This window comes from Chaetura pelagica, unplaced genomic scaffold, assembly GCF_000747805.2.
Source record: "Chaetura pelagica isolate M959 unplaced genomic scaffold, ChaPel_1.0 scaffold83, whole genome shotgun sequence".
Lineage (NCBI taxonomy): Eukaryota > Metazoa > Chordata > Aves > Apodiformes > Apodidae > Chaetura > Chaetura pelagica.
The window spans coordinates 716,696-736,545 of record NW_009952893.1 but is presented as its reverse complement, the minus strand read 5'-3'; the positions used below and the strand labels follow the sequence as shown (position 1 = coordinate 736,545).

The window sequence follows — 19,850 nt, the reverse complement described above, 5'->3', positions numbered from 1 at the left end:
GGCTGGGCCAGTTCTTCCACCAGCTCCCTCAGCACCCTAAGATGAATCCCATCTGGACCCGTGGACTTGTTGGGATCTAAGTAGCACATCATGTCCCTAACCACTTCCTCGTGGATTACAGGAGGGGATTTCTGCTCCCCATCCCCGTCTACCAACTCAGGAGCCCAGTTGTCCTAAGGGTAGCTATTCTTTTTGTTAAAGACTGAGGCAAAGAAGGTGTTAAGCATCTCAGCCTATTCCTTGTCCTCCATTACAAAGTTCCCCCCCTCATCCAATAAGGAATGAAAATTTTCCCTGAGCCTCCTTTTGTTATTTATGTATTTATAAAAAACATTTCTTATTATCCTTTACAAAGATGGCTAGTTTAAGTTCTAGCTGAGCTTTTGCATCTCACTGTAATGCTTTCATGGTGCTTACACTGTTGCAGTGGTTTTTAAGTGAACACAGATGAAAGCCTTTAATAATAACTATTTTTAAAAGGAGGCAAAAACCGCAGTAGGAGCAGAAAGCCAGGAGTGTGTTGGAAATCCTGCCCCTCTCTTCTTCAGGTAAGAACTCAAATTGTGAGAGAAGCCTTCCCAAACCTATTCCTGATGTAAATAGCTGCTAGTCATTCGTCTAAAGGAGTTGAGCAGCTCTCTAGTGAAAATGTTGGTGAGGGCTGTGCCAACTGCAATGGGGCATTGTTCCTATCTCAGGTGTAAACATTTGGTGGTCACCCAAAACTGGCAAACTGACTACCATTTCAACATCCAATCTGGTTGTTAAAACTGGACAGGATACAATATTCACTGTTCTGGAAAAAAAGCATGACAGATTGTATAGTTTGCTGGGGGTGGGGGGGAGAGATGTGACTGTATTTTCTGGTCTTTTTTCAAGAATGTTTGTTCATTTTCCCCTCACTGTTATTCAATAGAAAATAAATAATCCCATAAGAAGAGATAGGAAGATGTTCTCTCCCAGGTGATAGCATAGCCATGTAATCCATAGAGTTTTCTCATGTGCCCATTTTGCATTTGTCTTCAAGAGTCTTGCAGTTGCATGACCTCAGCAAGAGTTCCCCAGTAACTTGGTTGTTCCCCTGGAAGATCTGAGATGAGGGTCCTATCAGAATGAGGAATTAATTTCTCTACTTTCCTTAATGAATGTACATCTGTTAACTAAAATATGAATCCTGCAGGTTAGGAGATGCATAGTCCTGTTAGCAACTTTTATTAAAGCTATCATCATGCTGACTGAGTCAGGTACGAGTACTGTTTTCTAATTTCAGAGTCTGACACAGCTTATTTGGGAGGTAGGCTGGCAAACTGAGTCATGGTATACAACACCAAAGACTGAGGAGTTTTCACTAGGCTGTCTTCCGAATTATGTGACTACAATGGTAGGATTTTGGGGGTCCTGATGTGTGCAGACATGCTCATGGCCTTGCTTTGGTTCTAAGCCCAAGAAGTTAGTTTGCTTGTTTTGCTTTTTCCCCTCTACATTTCCTAGAATCCAGCATTTTGAGGAATTTGGGGGCTGTAAATTAAATTGTGTTGCAGAAGAAAATAAAGTTTAGGCATCAGAAATGTTTCAATTACCTTGAAATAGCTGAACTTTGCACTTTAGTTCTTTCTTTTTACTGCAGTTGTTCATATCCAGAAAAACATTGCCTTTATTATTTTACGGGTTTTAATCAATTTATCCCCTTTAGGCTAACATAAATAAAAGCTCAGCCATTGGGCAGGAAAAATAGAGTGTTGTTCCTTTTGCTATATAACATCAAACATCTGTGTAGTTTGGTAATCCAAGACAAGTTGCCTCACAGCACCCCACAACAATTATAATTTCTGTTCAGTTTTCAAATCAGTACATGCTTTGGGACTTATAGACTAAGTTGCTAAGTAGCAACATATGGCTCACTACTGTTCCTGTGATGTTGCTGCAAGCAAATAGCATAATTCTATACTTGAAATGATTTTTACAGAAAGCCGGTGCTGGAACTGAGCCAGAAGTGTAAGTATACAGTAAAAATTAATGATATTCTTTTAGACTGTCCCAAAAGGCTGTTTGGCAATGTTGTCTCTGTGTACATTTTATATATGTAAGTACTGTATTTTTGGTTATGATATATGTAGTACAGGACTCTGCACTGCAGGCATCTCCTAAATGAGTTATGCCAGCCATATTAGCAAACATTCATAGTAGAACTACATGGCATTTTCACTACTAATTGCACTTGGATCTGAAAATATTTATCATTTTAAAATAAAACTATGTCAACTGTTCTGCTTTTCAGATTCTCATTACTATTTTGTTTTCTCCCCACACCTATAATTGGAATCTCAGAGATTAATTGTTCTTCATGTAATTCCTTCTCCTGTAATTTGTGAACCATGCACAGCACTGTATAAAATTATATTGTTTATTTTACATTTTTACCTAGTCACAATGCAGAATGTAATTCAGGACTCTCTTGCACAGAACCTCGGCCCATTTGTAGCCTTCCTGAGGAATGATAAAAGTTAAGGGTTATAAATCCAGCTGTCAAATCCCCTGAAGGATCCAAAAGGAAGGGAGGAGAACCAGGCTGGAGATAATGGTTTGGGACAGTACCCCCATTGCCAAAGTGGAAAGAAAAGAGCTACTAGAGGCAGAAGAGGGAATACTGCTTGCAGAGAGATGGTCGTTTCCTCTCTCCCAGAGCTATGCCAGGGATACATTTAAGATACATGCTCTTTAATGCAGTGGGCATCATGGGTATCAAAACTGTTATGTCCTGCACAGCTCCAGGGTAAAATAAGATAGAATGACATCCAACAGAGAGATTTTTCATATTAATAGTAAACTAAAGGGTTCCCCTGCCATTTGTTGTCATATTCACATGGTCCTAGATATATCCCTAACTTTTTTTACATGTTTATACCCTACTTTATTAGAGTATTAATGGGACAACTATTGCTCATGTCAAGTAAGGATGGATAAATACTACATAATAGCTGTCCTCTCTTGCTCTGTATTGATCATTCCCTGTAGGCAGACCAGAATATCAGGGTACTTTATACCATTATAGCCAGAAGATACAACTCTTCCCTGTTGTCGATCTTCTAGAGCTGCAGTCGGAAGAGTAAGGCAGGAGTTGGCTACCTTGGAAAGGATTCAGGAAAAGAAGTATTCTTGGATGGAGAGTCACTAAGTGGTTCTCTGTTGTCCTGTAGTTACATACTACCTTGAAGTCCAGGGCAATCCTGCTCAAAAGCTGGGAACTCTTTGCTCATTAGTTGAGAGGCTGCTGCACAGCAAGAGGGCAGTGCCTCATGTTCAGTCTGCTGGCTGCATTCAGGGTTGTTTTGGACCATATTCCACTTCCCTCTTCCAGGTCTATTATCTTTTAATTAAAAAAAAAAAATTAGTATCCTCCATTTCCTCTGTATGCTCCATAGGCTATAGATGCAACTTTCCAAAAAACCCTCTAAAAATGGCATGGAGGGTTAAATGACTTCAAGGAAACAAAAACACCAGGCAGGTCTTTCAAAACCTGAATGAGTGATTCAAGGTAGAGGTAATTTTGCCCTATCTTTCCCTTTAGTATAGAACATAGTCTTTTAATTAGCATCAGGTATGGATTCTGGAAAGAACGGAGTTCCCCATAAAAATATACCAACAGTTGCATTAAAAAGGCTTTGTGTATATTTATACATATACACGTATAAAATCCTAGATTGGTTTGAGTTAGAAGGCATCTTTTAAGATCACTCAGTCCAATCCTCTTCCATGGGCAGGGACACCTTCCACTAGACCAGGTTGCTCAAAGCCCCGTCCAGCCTGGCCTTGAGCATTTCCATTGATCGGAAATCCACAAGTTCTCCGAGCATTGTGTTCCAGTGTCTCACCACCCTCACAGTGAAGACTTCTTCCTAATCTCCAATCTACATCTGCCCTCTGTCAGTTTAAAACTATTGCCTCTTGTCCTGTCACTGCAGGACTTGGTAAAAAGTCTTTCTCCATCTTCTCTATATGGCCCCTTTATATGTTGAAAGGTTGGTATAAGGTCTCCCTGGAGCCTTCTCTTCTCCAGGCTGAACAACTGTAGCTCTTTCAGCCTGTCTTCATGGGAGAGGTACTCCAGCCTTCTGATCATTTCTGTGGCCCTCCTCTGGACTCGCTCCAACAGGTCCTTGTCCTTCCTGTGTTGGGGGCTCCAGAACTGGACACAATACTACAGGTGGGGTCTCATGAGAGCAGAGTAGAGGGGGAGAATCACTTCCCTTGAACTGCTGGTCATGCTTCTCTTGATGCAGCCCATGGTACAGTTGACTCTCTGGGCTTTGAGCGCACAATGATGGCTCATGTCCAGCTTTTCATCCACCATCACCCCCAAGTCCTTCTCTGCTGGGATGTGTTATATAAGTATGTACGAATGACTTTAGACTTAATTAAAAATGTATGCACATGCACTGTGTATGTGTTCAAGGATATTTTACATGTTTATAACCAAATGTCTCCACTTTTATTAAAAAAAGTTAAAATTGTGGTCTGTTGACCTGTATTGAAGACCTTTTTCAAATTTCACGGAAAAGACATAACTCGGGAAAAACCTTTACACTCCTTTATTCAAATTAATTTCGGTTGGGTTATGTTCAGAGTGTATTGAGCTTGTACTCTGACCAGAAAAAGAAATGTATATGACCTACTTATCTCTGAATTAGAAGTTATTTAAATGTACTTTTCCTTAATGCTTCTTCAATTTAATGCCTATTCTATAGCATGTACTGTAAAAACACTAAAGAGGATAAAATCTTTTCCCTAAGGATCCTAAGCAAACATACCATAATTACAGTTGTATAAACAAAACTGTCCCTCTCCAGCCTTCAAGAATCATTAGCATGGATCTATAAAATTGAGATCACATCAGAAATCTCGGCAAGAATAACAGATTTTTCATCCTTCTATTTGTCTTCTGGCTGTAGAAACTTTGCGCTTCTATTCTCTTCACAACCGTGTGAACTAAAAAATTTTTAATGAAAGCAGGTTTGGAGGGTAATTGCCATGCACCAGAATTTTGCGTCTTTAGAAGTAAAGGACAGATGCTGCTAGAGTAATGCTAAAATTGTGAATTTGACCCTGTTGTGTACACAGTGATTTTGTGCATCAGTTAAAAGTATTTTTCTTAAATCATAGAATCATAGAATCTTAGGGGCTGGAAGGGACCTCGAAAGATCATCTAGTCCAACCCCCCTGCCAGAGCAGGGTCTCCTAGAGCACATCACACAGGAACTCATCCAGGTGGGTTTTGAATGTCTCCAGTGAAGGAGACTCCACAACCTCCCTGGGCAGTCTGTTCCAGTGCTCTGTCACTCTTACAGTAAAAAAAAATTTTTGGATATTCAGAGTTATATAGAGGATATAAGAGTTGCAAGTGTGAGGGAAATAATGTAAACAGTGCATCTTCTCTTAGGTGTATCATCAAGACGATAGGAACTTCAGTGATAGGCCCACTATAAATCAATAAAGTAAAAATAACAAAAACTATTATTTTGCCATGAAAAAGGTAAGCAGAAAATCAATCATCAAATGATGAATTCTCTGTCCAAAAGCCAGAGATATTTTTTCCCCTACCAGAAAAGGCACTGCTTTTTTGCTATGCATGACATGAGAGAACTTTCTGTTTAATGAGCAACCAGTGTAAAATATCCTTCACAATGTTTCCCTCAACTCCTTCATGTACAACTTTTTTAGCATGTGAAAACAGATTATAGACATCATATATCTTAGTTATGTAGTTTCCTTTCCAGGAAACTCCACAGGTCAGCAGTGTGGATAAATTATGGGATGTAACCATGGGAAATGTTTAAGGCAGTATTTTTCAACTGAGCTTCACTAAAAATGAACTTTTTTGGTCTGTAAAATGTCTGGAAGAGTTACGTGAATTTGAACTACAAATTAGACCAATTACTATTATACTGTCCCTTTTGGCAAAGGCTGCTGCAGCAGAGTCGGTTTGACCTGTCGACCCCTGACCAAATAAACCGATAAGATGGCAGGCTTTGATTAATCTAGTTAGTTTTCCAGAGTCTGGCATCTCAACAAGCCCAAACTAGTTACTCAAACCAGTCTTCACTGTAACATTCAAATGATCACTCCGTGGAGTCCCAGAGGTATTCATTACAGACAAAATTGCTCTTGTTGCCTTGCATACAAGCTGAGTTTTCAATGGGAAATGAAAGGCTGCCTGGAAAAATAGGCCACCTAATTAAGTTAAACTACTCTAGCATTTGGCTTGACATCTTCATTACTCAAAATTAAAAAGATGCTTCACTTCAGCACACAAGTTACTATTGTTTATGCTGTTTTCCTCTTAAATTGTCTTCTTACATAGAAGTCTGTTTTTCAGAATTATATATTATAATAGCTCACATATTTCTTGCAGTTTATAAAAACGTCTTAATAGGTACTACACTACTGATAGTTAGTTTAACATTAGTACAATTGAGCTTATTATTACTGAGGTCTCAGCAGTCTTACTGCTTATATGATACTTTGTTAATAGTGGGACAGATCCTGCCAGTTTTACTTGCTTGAATAATCTTTACTCATTCATATACTGAGCCTTCATTTACCTTGTTACTGAAAAGTCATAGGTCCAAAATCTAGGCATCTAGAGTCAGTGGGACCACTGATAAGAATCAGAGCTTCCATATCCCTCAGCTTTCAGCTTTTCCTGTGATTGGCCCCGGGTTAAACGTTATAAAATCAGGAGAATTTCAAAGACTAGCCATGCCTCTGTTTTGATCTTACTTTTCTCAAGTGGAGACGTTTTACATTAAATCAGATATTTTTCTGGAAATTTCAACAGCCATTTAGGAGAGGTAGAACCCACTGTCCTTCTGAATACTGAGAAACAATCTATTGTTCTGAAGCCCTTCTAAGTAAAGACAAGAGAAGGATTCTTTTCCCTTCATCATTGTGTGCCCTGGGTACAACCTAATTTCATCTTTAAGTGTCTTTCTCAAAAAAAGATCTGGAAATTTAGACAGAATGCTTGCTTCCTAAACGGAAATACTTAAATGTAAATCTATACCACTGCTATTTTAAGAGCATTTAAAACTGTAAACATGTGAAGAGTACACCGTCTTGATTGCTGGTTTAGAGTCTATGACGCTAATGAGGCTTCTGACAGGTTAAATGTGGTATATCATCTATATTTTCAACCAGTGGGATTTGTGAGGATGCAACTCCTATTTTTTTAGGTTAAATTCTGTTTATTGAATATGCATATTGCCAGTACTTTGTAGTGAGCATAATTTAGATATGTCTTGCAAAAACAGTCTCTAAAATGTGTTTTATTTTAATATGCTGTTTATCTCTAGTTGAAAAAGAGTATGTAGCAGACTTAGTGACTAATTTATAGAAGTGTATCTTGTAATGTTAAGTTCAAGTTTACACCATAAGTAATACTGCCTGCAGTATATTACGGACCAAACCTTGTCAAATAGGATCCCAAGTTACCTTAACAGCCTTTGCTTTTATTACAATAAAAACAACAATAAAAATAAGAACAAGAGAAATAATTACAATAATAGTAGTAATAATAATTAAAATAATAATATACTCCTATTGTTGCAAAGGAAATTTTGTCAATATTCTTTGTCTCCTTTTCCTGGTTTGTAAACAGCCTAAAGCAATAGCTATGAGGGGTGGAGTTTCTCTACTTGTCTTTAGGAGGTAGCATGGCAGAAACCTATTGTGCTGAAAGTCCACCCAGCCTTTCAGCATCCTCAAATCAGTGAACGAGCAGGAGCCAGTGTTTATGTAGGGGTCCTGCTAGAGCACCCCCAAAGTGCTGCTTTTTGAGGGCTACACTCTTAGGGCCTGTCACACATGAGGAGAACCTTTATTTTTGCTTTATTATTTTGCCTTTATTTTCAGGAGGGAACTATAAAAAGGGTGTCAAACAATGACCACACTTTTGTCCCCACCAGGGACAAGGCTAAGGAGGGTGCAGAGGTGGTGCAGGTGAGTGGGGAAAAACTCCAGATTGGAGGTCTAAGGATGCTCCATGTGTGCCTAGGGCTCCACAATTTTCTCCAGAGGTTGATCAGTGAATCTAAAAGAAGACTTGGTATTCTCTTGTGAACTAACCTAAACTTTCTAAATAATAAAAATGCATAGCTGGGTATTTGTCTGAGGGGAAGTTTAAATGCTTTTATTACAGTATTGGTATTTGCAAAGCCCAGGTCTTGTAATCTTTTATAATATTTGTGCTTCTGCTTATTTTCATTTTTAAAATGCATTTCAATTTAAGACCTTCATTGAAAACATGTTTTCCAGCAAACAGCTGGAAATAGTATAAAATTAATGTAATTAACAAAAGACTCTCAAGAGTGGAATCTTAAAAAAAAGTCTGCTTTTCAGTATAATTCTGTTAACTTTGAAATTGTGATTGTGTTTAATCAATAATATCATTGTCAGCACGTTTTGCTTCTTGAAAATAGAATTCATCTGATACTGGAAAATTAATGTTTTGCTTGAGGCTTTGCCCTTTACCTAATGTAAATTAGAGAAATTGATTAACACAATAGAAAAAAAAAAGCTATACCTTCCCCTGTAATATATTTTTGATAGCTATTGCTTGATAAATTAGTATATTGTGTGTTGTTAAATGAATATGATTTATTGCTGTTGTCTACTGTATGAAGAAACCCAAAAAAATTGTTTGCAGGATCATTGACTTGAACATATCAATGGCACTGTTGGACAATTCTTGTAGAGTGTTAAGATGATTTATGTAACAGACTGAAGGTTTCCACAGTAATACATTATAGTCTCAAGCTATCAAACGTTGCTCATGCAGAGACAAAAGAAGCTGAAAAACACTTGCTTCTCAAGGTCCTGCATTTAGAAATCAGAGATAAGGTTGAATGTATTAAAACTCTTGGAAGTATCTGCTATCTAATGTATTATCCTAACTTTCAAATGTACATAAGGAACGTTGCTTTTTTTCTTCTTCTAATGATCTCATTGTTACTGCATTACTCTGGATTTGTGTTTCAGTTACGTAACGAGGTGTTCAATAATAGAAGAGGAGACAGCCTGAAGCATCTGTCTTTTAAAAACTGGCATCTTTCCACAGTTCAGATGCAAGAGCCTTGGTGCAAAAGAAAAATTAAGACATGCTCTACATAGTTGGCAGTACCTTTGATTTCCTTTCAATTAAATATCTATAGGAAAACCCCCAATTTTTCAGGAAATGTTGCTAATACCAAATTCTGTTGAGTATATTCATGGTTCCTGATGCAACCACTGAACACACGATTTAGTCTTAATGTGTGTTGTCTTCTGTGATGTTATTGTAACAGTTCTGCTCTTTCCAGAGGGATTTATATTACATGTTTGAATGCTTGCTGCCTCTTGCGGTTGGTCTCTTTGAGGCATCTCCTTTGGTTTTCCTTCTCTGATTACTTGTTTAAGTTCTGTTAAAATTATTTTGAAACATAAGTACATTTTGCAGGCTGGTATGCATTCAGCACTGTACAGTACTTAAGCAAAAGGGGGTTTATATTTCTTTCTTTCTTTCTCCTTACTTCTCTTTTCCTCAGTTATTATGCAGCAGGTTGCGCTAGGATTTCCCTTCTTTTTCTGGTGACAGTGGGCATCTGGGTTCCTGGAAAATAAATACTAAAATTTCTTTTATGTGCATTATTAACACAGCAGGATGCTTAGCCCTAATTTGAGTTACGTGGTGCTAAATTAGAGGACTGACCTTTGACATATACCTCCCCCTCCAAAGTTTTGTCCCCCTTCTATAGCTTGTTGCTGAAATTGACCAGGCTAAGTGGTATAAAAGATAAATTGAAGGGGACCAACGAGGTCATTGTTCAGGAACAAAAGCTGGGACTTGGGTTGGACAGTGACTTAGGGTTAAGTGTTCATATTATTTTATTCTGCAAGCTTTTCTCATAAAATTATAGGCTAAGGTGACATAGGTAATGAGGTCTTTTGACCTCAGAGTGTCCATCTCAAAAGATTATCTGCTTTATAGTTGCCATTCTTTAAGGCAGAAATGCTACAAATATTTAACCATAAACATAAATATTGTCCTTTAGCTTTGGAAAGACATCCTTGATTTGATCAGCTTTTTCATAGTTTCATGTCTGCAAATAGCCCAAATTTAAGAATGTTCAATTCTGAGGTTCCCACTGTGTAGCTACCATCTGAAATACACTGGAATCAGCTTATAATAAATACAGGTGTCTCAAAAATCCTCTTCATAATAAAGTAAAATTAAAGCCTGTGTCTGTTCAATGCTGATTTAATGGCATTACTTTGCAGAAGGCTTTCTCTCTGCAATGTAATAAAAGTCCAGGAAGTTCCTCTAAACTGAAGAGCTGATCATTCCCACAGTCATGAGATGAAAGCGAAACCACTGGCAAAGTTCCTAGCAGCTCTGTAGTAAAGTAAATAAAGCATTTACTGCTACTTTTTTTTTTTTTTTTTTTTTTTTTTTTTTTTTTTTTTTTTTTTTTTTTTTTTTTTTTTTTTTTTTTTTTTTTTTTTTTTTTTTTTTTTTTTTTTTTTTACTTTTTTTATTCAGAAGTAAAAAGGCAAGCTTGCTAGTATTTCTGTGACCAGTAGAATGAAAAAGGAGTTATTCTGTGTCTTTTTGAATAGAGAAAATCCTGTGGATAGTAAAGCCAACTATGAAGGAATAAACCCTAGGGAGGCAGGCAGGGAAAATCCTAACCTTTCTATACCCACCCCCAAAAAAAACCTATCAGAGCTGAAGCTATTTGTTATTAATACATTTGAGCTGTATTTATTGATTGTATTTGCATGCAGGGAGTAGAGTCTTCCCTAATATTCTTGATGGTTGATAACTCTTTTCATTAGAGATTCCAGGTAAATTACTTGGGTTGGAAGAAGAGATGCTCTAAGAAAGCCCAGGGGTAGGGACCATATGGTGACTGACCTAGGAGTGGGAGCTCTTGTTGCAGGGAAAACCTCAGGCCTGGCCTCATGCTGGACATCCCTTATATGTTTTTTGAGTAAGCACATGACTTGCCAGGAGAACCCATTGCCAGCACTGCATCGGTTCAATCAAGGGGACTCTAGATGGTTCCTCAAGAAGACTTTCCTAATGGCAAGGAAAGAGATGGAAGAATAGTAGGAGAGGGTATTTGAAGTGTGTAGCTGCTATTGGCAGGACAAGAGGTCAAGCATATGTCCTGTTCTCTCCACTTGCAGTTCCAACAGCCTTCTTCATGGGATATGTTAAGTTTGCTGCAATTGTATATAGGATTATTTGTTTCTGATGTAACAGTGTGCCAAGTGACTAAATGGATCTGAACTGTGCTCCTGAACAACACAAACTGGAGTATTGTCACATTACTGCTGAAGTAGATTCCCTGAGGAAATGATGTCTATATATGTTAGATAGACACATAGTAAGTGTGGAAATACCAAATTGGCTGAAAATGCTAGGTGGATAGGGTGCTTTCCAGATACTTTCAAATATATGTCCATACCATTAGCATATAGCTTGAATTCTGCCTAGCTTTATTCAAGTAGTAATATAGTTTATGCTTAAAAAGAAAAAAGGAAAAAGAAAAAACTGTAGGAAAAAAATTATAGGAAGAATAATGCTTGAATTGTATGTTGGTTTGGTGTGTTATTAATACCTTTGCTACACTACTCATGCTACTTTAAGAAGCTTATTTAAGCATAGCAAACTGTGATGTGGTAGGTGATATAGGATCAAATACACTTTAACTGGTTCGCAAGCAATAACCATGATACAATTTTTTTGAAATAATCAGAGAGCAACTGCCTATTTAAAATGCTTAGCATATGATGTAGATAATATTATTATATATTTACACTTGACACAACTTGAGTTGTGGAGTTTTATGCCACTAGTGTTTTACTTCCTATTAAATAAGTGAAGCTAATGTCCTGATGGCAGTTCAATTGCTTCCACCATTTCTGAAGTGTTACTAATTAAAGACACATTTGAAACACAGCAAATCAAAGTCTAACTAAAGTAAAACCTGAAGCATACACATATGGCATGCAAAAAGAGTGTACAAATAAGACAGCAGAGTTGCTAAATGCCTCCAGTGTTAATGGTATAGGCACATCCAGCCTGTCAATAACTGGATTAGGAATACTTCCTTTTGGTAGCAAATGTCCCTTCCTTTTGTTAAAAAAAAGCAGTGAGAGAATACTGTAGATCCTTGTCTTACTCTTGCCCAAGGAAAGTAGGAGAACAGATCTTTCTTACTTCTCTAGAAGGTGTTGGTTCAGCAAAGGTGCAGCATAAGGTATTTTTACTGCAGGACAGTGACAGTCAGAAAACAAATGCTGAGTTAAGACTTCTTTGTACCTGCAAAATCATGGGAGAGAAAACTCTTTTTAGGCCATCAGTCTTTTGGGACAGTAGAAAAGAAAGTGTTGAGCACAACAAGTCTTCTTTACACAGGTAGTTAATCCCTTCCTGGTAGCTGTAGGTTACATGGATCTAAAATCACTGGGATTACAGTAACAAAATCTAAGTGTACTTGTGTGGGGTAGTGCTGGTTTAGAAGAACATTATGGGTGTTGTCCTTCATTTCTGTTCCTTGCTGCTTTTTTATTGTGGCATTAGACCTTAAGCTCAGTTTAGATGCCTTTCTTTTCATCATCAATTTAATTTTATACTAATTAGCAAACTGTGTATGCAGTTTTCATAATACTTTTATTTGGTTTTGCACAGTTGATACATTGTGATTGAACAAATATGGCACGTTCTCTTTGTCATGGGTAAGTCTCCTCTCCATTTAGTCAGGGTCTGGTTTTAATGTATGTATTTCCTCCCTAGGAGATGGCTCTGCTGATGTCTCTAAAAGCAGGGGCAGGCATGATTTCCCAATGCCAGTAGACTCGCAGCTTCCCTTTAAGGAGAGGGCAGGAGCAATGAAAGGGCAAACTCCTATGCTGGAGATAAGAAACACATTTGGAAACCATAGGCAGAATCAAAATCCTCATGCAAAGGGATGCCAATATGGCTGCCAGGCCTTTTCCTCTCCCCATCCTGTTCTTTTCATTCTTTGGGATTTTACTTTGGCCTTTGCAGCCTACCCTTCCTGTTCTTTTTCATACTAAGGTAATAGAGATGTGAACTTTGTTGAGAAACAAGCAAAGCAAACAAACCCATGGCAATGTGCACTGTAATAGGTTCTTCTGTTTTCAGCAGCTCATTGAGAACTTGAAACATTGTTGTTGGTCTGACTTAGTTTTTATATCCATGCCTGTACAGAGAAGAGTAACCTCAGGCATCAGCGAGGACTATATTACTATGATGACTAATAAAAGCCCCCTTCATTTATAACTGGGCATTGATTCTTCCTTTGTCCTTCTGCATGAATTCATACACCACACTGTCCTCCATTTGCGAACTCTTACTGGGGAAAACATTTTATCCTAATAGCTGCTCTTTGAAATTGTGCCCTGATTTTTGCCTTTCCTGAACATACTTCACAGGAGCAGAATGTATTTAAATTCTCGCATCTCCAGAATTAACAAAATCAGCATTCAGAGCAGGGCTGAGTTCCTTTGGAGGGGCAGAAGTGGAAGTAGTCTCTGTGCTATAAACCTCATGACTGTGGGCGTGGGATGTGCAAAGACTGATCACTTGCAGAGTTGATGAGAACTGTGGCTATTCTCAGAAAAGCAGAGCAGGCTTTCAGGCTGAACCACTGCAAGTGATTCCTTTAACTCTTGATTTGAATCATGTATCTAACCCTGCTCACCTTTTTTATTTAAGAAATATAAGCATACCGACCCCTGTCACCCAAATGAGGCTACCTGCTGTATGAAGAATGTAGATAAATAACAGCAATTATCCACCTTGTTGCATTACTCTGACTTTGCTTGTGGATTTTCCTTGGATCAAATTGAGTTGGATGACTTAATGGCAGCAGACAAAAGACTAAACGGTTTCTTGGTGGAGTAACTAATTTAGATGACTGACAAAATGTATGTGTAGTTGAGTTTATATATTAAGCAAGGAAAAATCTATGGTTTTGAGATACCATAGATGTGTTTTTATGAACACAGTGTATATTCATGCAAAATATATACTATTTCTGCATATATTTGTTTTTCTTGGTGGCAGAACAAATGCATGATAATGTGGTAATATATGTAAGTGGTATCTTTCTTCTTGACTATATCATTCTTGATCTGAGAAGCAGGGAGTCTTATGAACCATTTTGGGCCAATGTTAATTTTATAAATTGCATTCCCTTTTCCACAATTTCCATGAAAAAGATATTCAGCTAGATGAACACTTGGAAAAATTTAATAGGATCCCTGAAATCTGTTTGAATTCAGCTTCTTAAAAAAAAAAAATCTCTTTCTAATGGAAGCTGTTCTAATATAAGGGTGTTTGAAATATTCTCTTTGTTAAATTGAAGCTCCTGCTCAGAATTATGGACTCTTTTTGTTTAGTTTATGTGACTTTTATTATTATTATTATTCAGTATTATATGATTTTCCTTTTTTTTTTCCCCAGTCTTTTCCTGGCCCAAGTCTTGAAAGTGAAGATTTTAACATACCTCCTATAACTCCTCCGTCATTGCCTGACCACTCCCTGGTGCACTTGAATGAGATAGAGTCTGGCTACCACTCTCTGTGTCATCCCATGAACCACAATGGCCTGCTTCCATTCCACCCACAAAACATGGATCTACCCGAAATTACAGTTTCCAACATGCTTGGCCAGGACGGGGCACTGCTTTCCAATTCCCTCTCTGTGGTAAGCATTTTTAGTCTTTCCCTTCTGTGCTACTTTACGTTGTGAAATTGTAGAAATACAGATCTGTCTGAAATCCTTGGAGGGGTCAGCTCCTGCACCACTGAAGTTGTGGAGCAAGCTGGCCTGATGCTGGGTTTTACATACACAGGCACTCCCTATGTCAAATCCTACCCCCAACAGAGGTGAGTTTTCCAGCTGAGTTCCTCAAAGCCAGAGTGTCCCCTGCTGCCTTGAGCAGAATTACTTCTGCTTTACATGGATGTAAATAATAACAAAAGGAAGCTCAAGGTTTTGACTTCTGCTGGAGCTGGCTTTGGATCCAGATGGCCGTTGTTCTGTGTTTCTCAGACAAGGCTCCTCCATTCTCATTTGCATGTGCAGAGAGATGTAAAAAAATTTAATATCTCCTTTTTTGTTTACTGCACGTTTGGAAAACAGCAAATGTTACTTCTGAGTGTAGGCCAAATCCTACAGCCTTTTTACAGTTCCCCCGTCCTTAACCAGACAGAATCCAGTTGAAATGACAGGGCAATTTGCTTATGAAGTCTGTCAGATAGTCATTATGGTTGTAATCTTGGGAAGTCTGGCATTAAAAATCACTTCTTTGAATGTCAAATTGCTCACAACAACTGCAGAACTACTTTGCATGTTACATTTTCAAGTGGGCGCTACAAATAATTAGTATGCTTCTTGCATAGCAGCTCCAGACAAGACCATTTTTCTGAAGAGGGCATTATTTTATGTACAATCCTAGGCCAAAGAGTTAAAAATCCCATGGAAGAGGATGGTGCCTGGCATTGTGTAGGGTTCACTGGACATCAGGCACTCTGCTAGATGGGCTGCCCAGGAACGGCAGATCTGGACAGCTGAAGTTAAGGATCTGCCGCTCCTAGAGATCCAAGGGTCTGGGTTTCTCAACAGAGATTCAGAGACTTAGGACCTTGTGTCCCAGCCAAGAGGCTCTGCTCTTAGAGCCTGAGGCATTTTAGCCCTCCAGCATGCTGAATTCCCATCACATTACCTAAGAAAAATAAAACAGTCCTGGGAGCCTGGGAACTGAGACAGCATATAAAGGTTTGGGGATTGAGGAATCTAGGCTCAGCTGCACATCAGCACCTCAGCCTAACAGCCTCAGAGCTGGGGGCTGGGCTCTGTGGTGGCCGGAAAACAGTCACTTTGCAACAAAAATCTGCTTTGTCACAGGGCTTCATTGCCACTTAATTAAAAGCTGCCTTGGTTTTGAGAAGCTCTTCATTCCCTCTGAGGTTGTCCAACACGCTGTATCTCAGGGGGGCTAGTCTTGGTTGCTTATGTGCTGCTTAGTCGTTATTGATTTACTAGGATGTTGCACACTTTCTGCTTGTGGTTGGAATCTGACGCCAGGGTTATGTTCAATAATGAGAGGGTAGAGGATGGGGCAGATTTTCATAGAGAAATATAAATATACTTCATGGAAATGTTTTGAATTTTGCTTGTATTTCTACAAAGCTAATGGCATGCATTAAAGATGAGCTAAATCTTATGTGGGGTTCTGAGGATCAGAACTATGAAAGGACTTGAAAATGTAAGAGAAATGCTTGGTACTGCAGTCAAGACAAGCAGTATTTCACTGAATTGGTCTCTTTTGAGCTGTGTAAGTGGCTGAAAACTTGGGATTCTTTTAAGCTCTGATGTTCCACATTAGCCTCTTGCAACAAGCTCTGAACAAAGGGCCTCGAGAGTTTGTATATCATCGCAGTGAATTATTGCATTGAGTTCAAATACAAAAAAGCTGAATAATAACAGTAGATAATTTTGCTATTAGGACTTAGTGTGGATCAGAAAAAATGAAAATCAGACCTCAAGAAAACATGCTAAATTTTATCAGTCATTTCTGAGGATTCGTTCAATGAATAAAGCGTGATTCATGAAACACCATGGGCTGAGTCAACTGTTATCCCTAACTCACATGCCCTTTGCACACAAGATGGCCTCTTAACTGGCAATAGTTTCAAATGAAGTTAGTTTGTCTGTCAAGGGGATTAAGCTACATCTCATGTTAGTACAACTGGTAGGATGCTAGCACTACCATTTTGTGTGGTTCAAACACTGTTTGATAGTATAGTTCCCCTGATTTAAATTTGATAACTTGAGAGGAATTAACTTGAGGGAGAGAACTGAAGTTAATTCTTGAGTGAATTCAGTGACTTCTTTGGTGAATAGAATGGGCCCATTGTCCTTTTGGCTTCCCTTTCTGAAGAAAGACAGAGGATTTTGTAGAGTTAGCACTCTTTACTTAGCTTTGTAAAAATCCAGAACCTTTTACATTTTTTTCTTCAGTGTGACTTTTCTCTTGCTATTACTCATCTCTAAGTTTCATTTTTACTGTCTCATCAGATTCTGATCCATCTAACAAGCACTTGCCTAAATCACTTTTATATTCCTCATATAGAAAATAATGTATGTTTCTCCAATCTATCTGAACTCTTGTGCTGTATAATTTCCGGTATATCAGCTACTGCTTAGTGCATTTGGAAACCATCTATCTTGCTCTGATCCATCTAACAAGCACTTGCCTAAATCACTTTTATATTCCTCATATAGAAAATAATGTATGTTTCTCCAATCTATCTGAACTCTTGTGCTGTATAATTTCCGGTATATCAGCTACTGCTTAGTGCATTTGGAACCATCTATCTTGCTTTTTTTTTTTTTTTTTTTCAGGGCATTAGTAAGTATTTTTAGAAAAAAAATGTTCTTAGATATGAATCTGTTGGCTGTTTTCTATCCCCAATTAATTTCATGTCTTCAGCAAGTTTTACTTACACTGAGACAAATTCAACTGCAGTGAAATATGCATCTGATTGAATTTGGTCTTCTTTTTTCTTATTGTTATTATTTTCAACATCCTTCTTTTTAGCCAGTTTTTAAGCTATCTTGGTATTTTAGCAATGATGTCTTCCTTTTTTTCTGTGTTAAAACTGGTGAGTGGTTTTCAATGGGTGTTTTTACAGACAAAGCATTAATTAATGCTAGCCAAACAAGAGAAAGGAAACACAGTGAACTCAAAACAAAATAGGAGAATAGTTTGTACACTGACTGAAGCATTTTTCTTTCATCTCAGCTGCCAGATGCTTTCAGATGAAGATTTTGGACATATTGAAAATTGAGAATGTACCCCTCTTAAAAATACTTCAAAACTACTCCTGTTAGGAGTCTTGGTTTTGTATTGTGCAGCATTCCCTCCAAGCTGCAGATGAAATCCCTTTAAGGATTGCAGGATTTGCCCCAAGCTCCATAAAAATTCTCCTCTTTGGAAGTGCTTAAACACACACAATAAGAGTCCACTACCAGTTCAGTGAATTCTTATTAGGGATCAGCTTCTTACAGATTTTTTACACTGTGGGAATTAATTCTGAAAAATTTGACAATGCTGGGAAATGAAAAATTTCCTGTTGCCATTTACTGTGTCTGAAACTTAAATTTGGAATTAGCCATCTTTGAAGTTTTTTTGATTGATTGAACTTACTGTTACACTGCTTAAAAGAAAACAAGGCAAAACAAACCATTAGTATTTTCTCATTCTCATTATTGTGTTGTTAATTCATATATTGGCTTCTGTGTTTGTGTGTTTCTTTTTTCCGCTTGGGTGACATACAGGCATATACACACATGCACATACACGCTAGTTTATACTATGCTGGCACATGCATATTTCTTTAGGCATTTGTTATATCTGGATACTGGGAGTTCAGAAATCCACAGAAGTTGTGGAGAATGTGACACATGATGTGGATACACAGTCCAACCCCAGCATGGTTGGTCATATGTGGGAACTCTCTAAAGTCCTCCATCAAAATGCACACAACTTCTATTCCTGACTCCTAATTGGATCCAATTAGATATAGATAGAGCTGTTTAACAAAGATGTACTGGTTGTCCTTTAGGCATTTCTGTTTCTTTATAATGGAATAGAAATCCCTTCCTGATTTACTACAGTTGGAGGCAGTCCTATGTAGATTTATCTAACTCACAGAATTTGGACTGCAAACACTTCTCTGTTTGCATGGATATACCATACCTATGCAAATGTGCATTTATCTATAAAAAATGCTTTTGGATGTGCTCTATAAAATGAGTTTTACTGTGTGTTCATTTTATCAAGAATATTATAGACATTTCAGGTTCTTTAGTATTTCCTGTAGATGATTGCTTTATTCCCCAAGAAACCAGGGTTAAAAATCATAGTGTTGTTTTTATATAGAGGAAAAAAAAGACCTATTTTTTTTGTGTCCTTTCATTTATAATCTTGTGCTGATCTTTTTGAAAATGTGATTCATGATAGTATACAATAGAAAATTTACAGGAAATAAATATAAGAGATTTCAGTTTCTCAAAATGCTTCAAATTTCTGGGTCTGAATTTTAATGTGGAAAAGATGTTAAAAGGCAATAAAATCAAGGGACTTATTTCCCAAACACTTTACTTGTTCTGGCAACAAAAGCCATCATAATGTATATACTTAGTTTTATTGTTATTTTTAGTATACAGTCAAGGCGCACTTTGAATTCAAAGGCTACTGTACAACTGTTTTGACAACCAGTGCATCAGTAGGTAATATTCAGGACATATGAAACTGGAACAAAAATGTTTCTTTAGGTCTATAGGGACTGCAGTATATCAATGAATTCAAATATATTAGAGCTGCATGAATTTCTAATATGTTCCTCTTACAGAAAAGACCACTGGCATATTGAATAATGCTGCTTTCAAAGCAGAGCAGAAAATGTGATTACAGACAATTTCATTGCCGTTTTTAAAACAAATATTTTCAAAATCTTGAGGTATTTTATTTCATGTAATGCATAAAATATGTAACAGTGGACTAGAGCTAAAGATCTTTTAGGACACTGAAGAGTAGATGATGTCAGCTATAATTATTCAGATGTGGAACAGCAGAAGCATTAGTTTAAAATAAAATGCTTGTCACAAAGGCCCGTGTTCTTGTATATATATATATATGCATAAAAAACAGTAAAAAGATTTTTTTTTCTTTTTTGCACATTTCGAAAGAAGAGTAATGAAGAATTATTTTACA

The 19,850-nt window shown here is 37.6% G+C and overlaps 1 protein-coding gene across 1 annotated transcript in view; it reads left to right on the top strand.

The window, feature by feature from the left end:
* TOX (thymocyte selection-associated high mobility group box) overlaps positions 1–19,850 on the top strand; it is a 115,431-nt gene that overhangs the window by 3,394 nt on the left and 92,187 nt on the right. Inside the window, exon 2 of the mRNA XM_009995535.1 lies at positions 14,531–14,773. Within this exon, the coding sequence (XP_009993837.1) occupies positions 14,531–14,773 (243 nt within the window). The remainder of the gene's footprint in view (positions 1–14,530; positions 14,774–19,850) is intronic.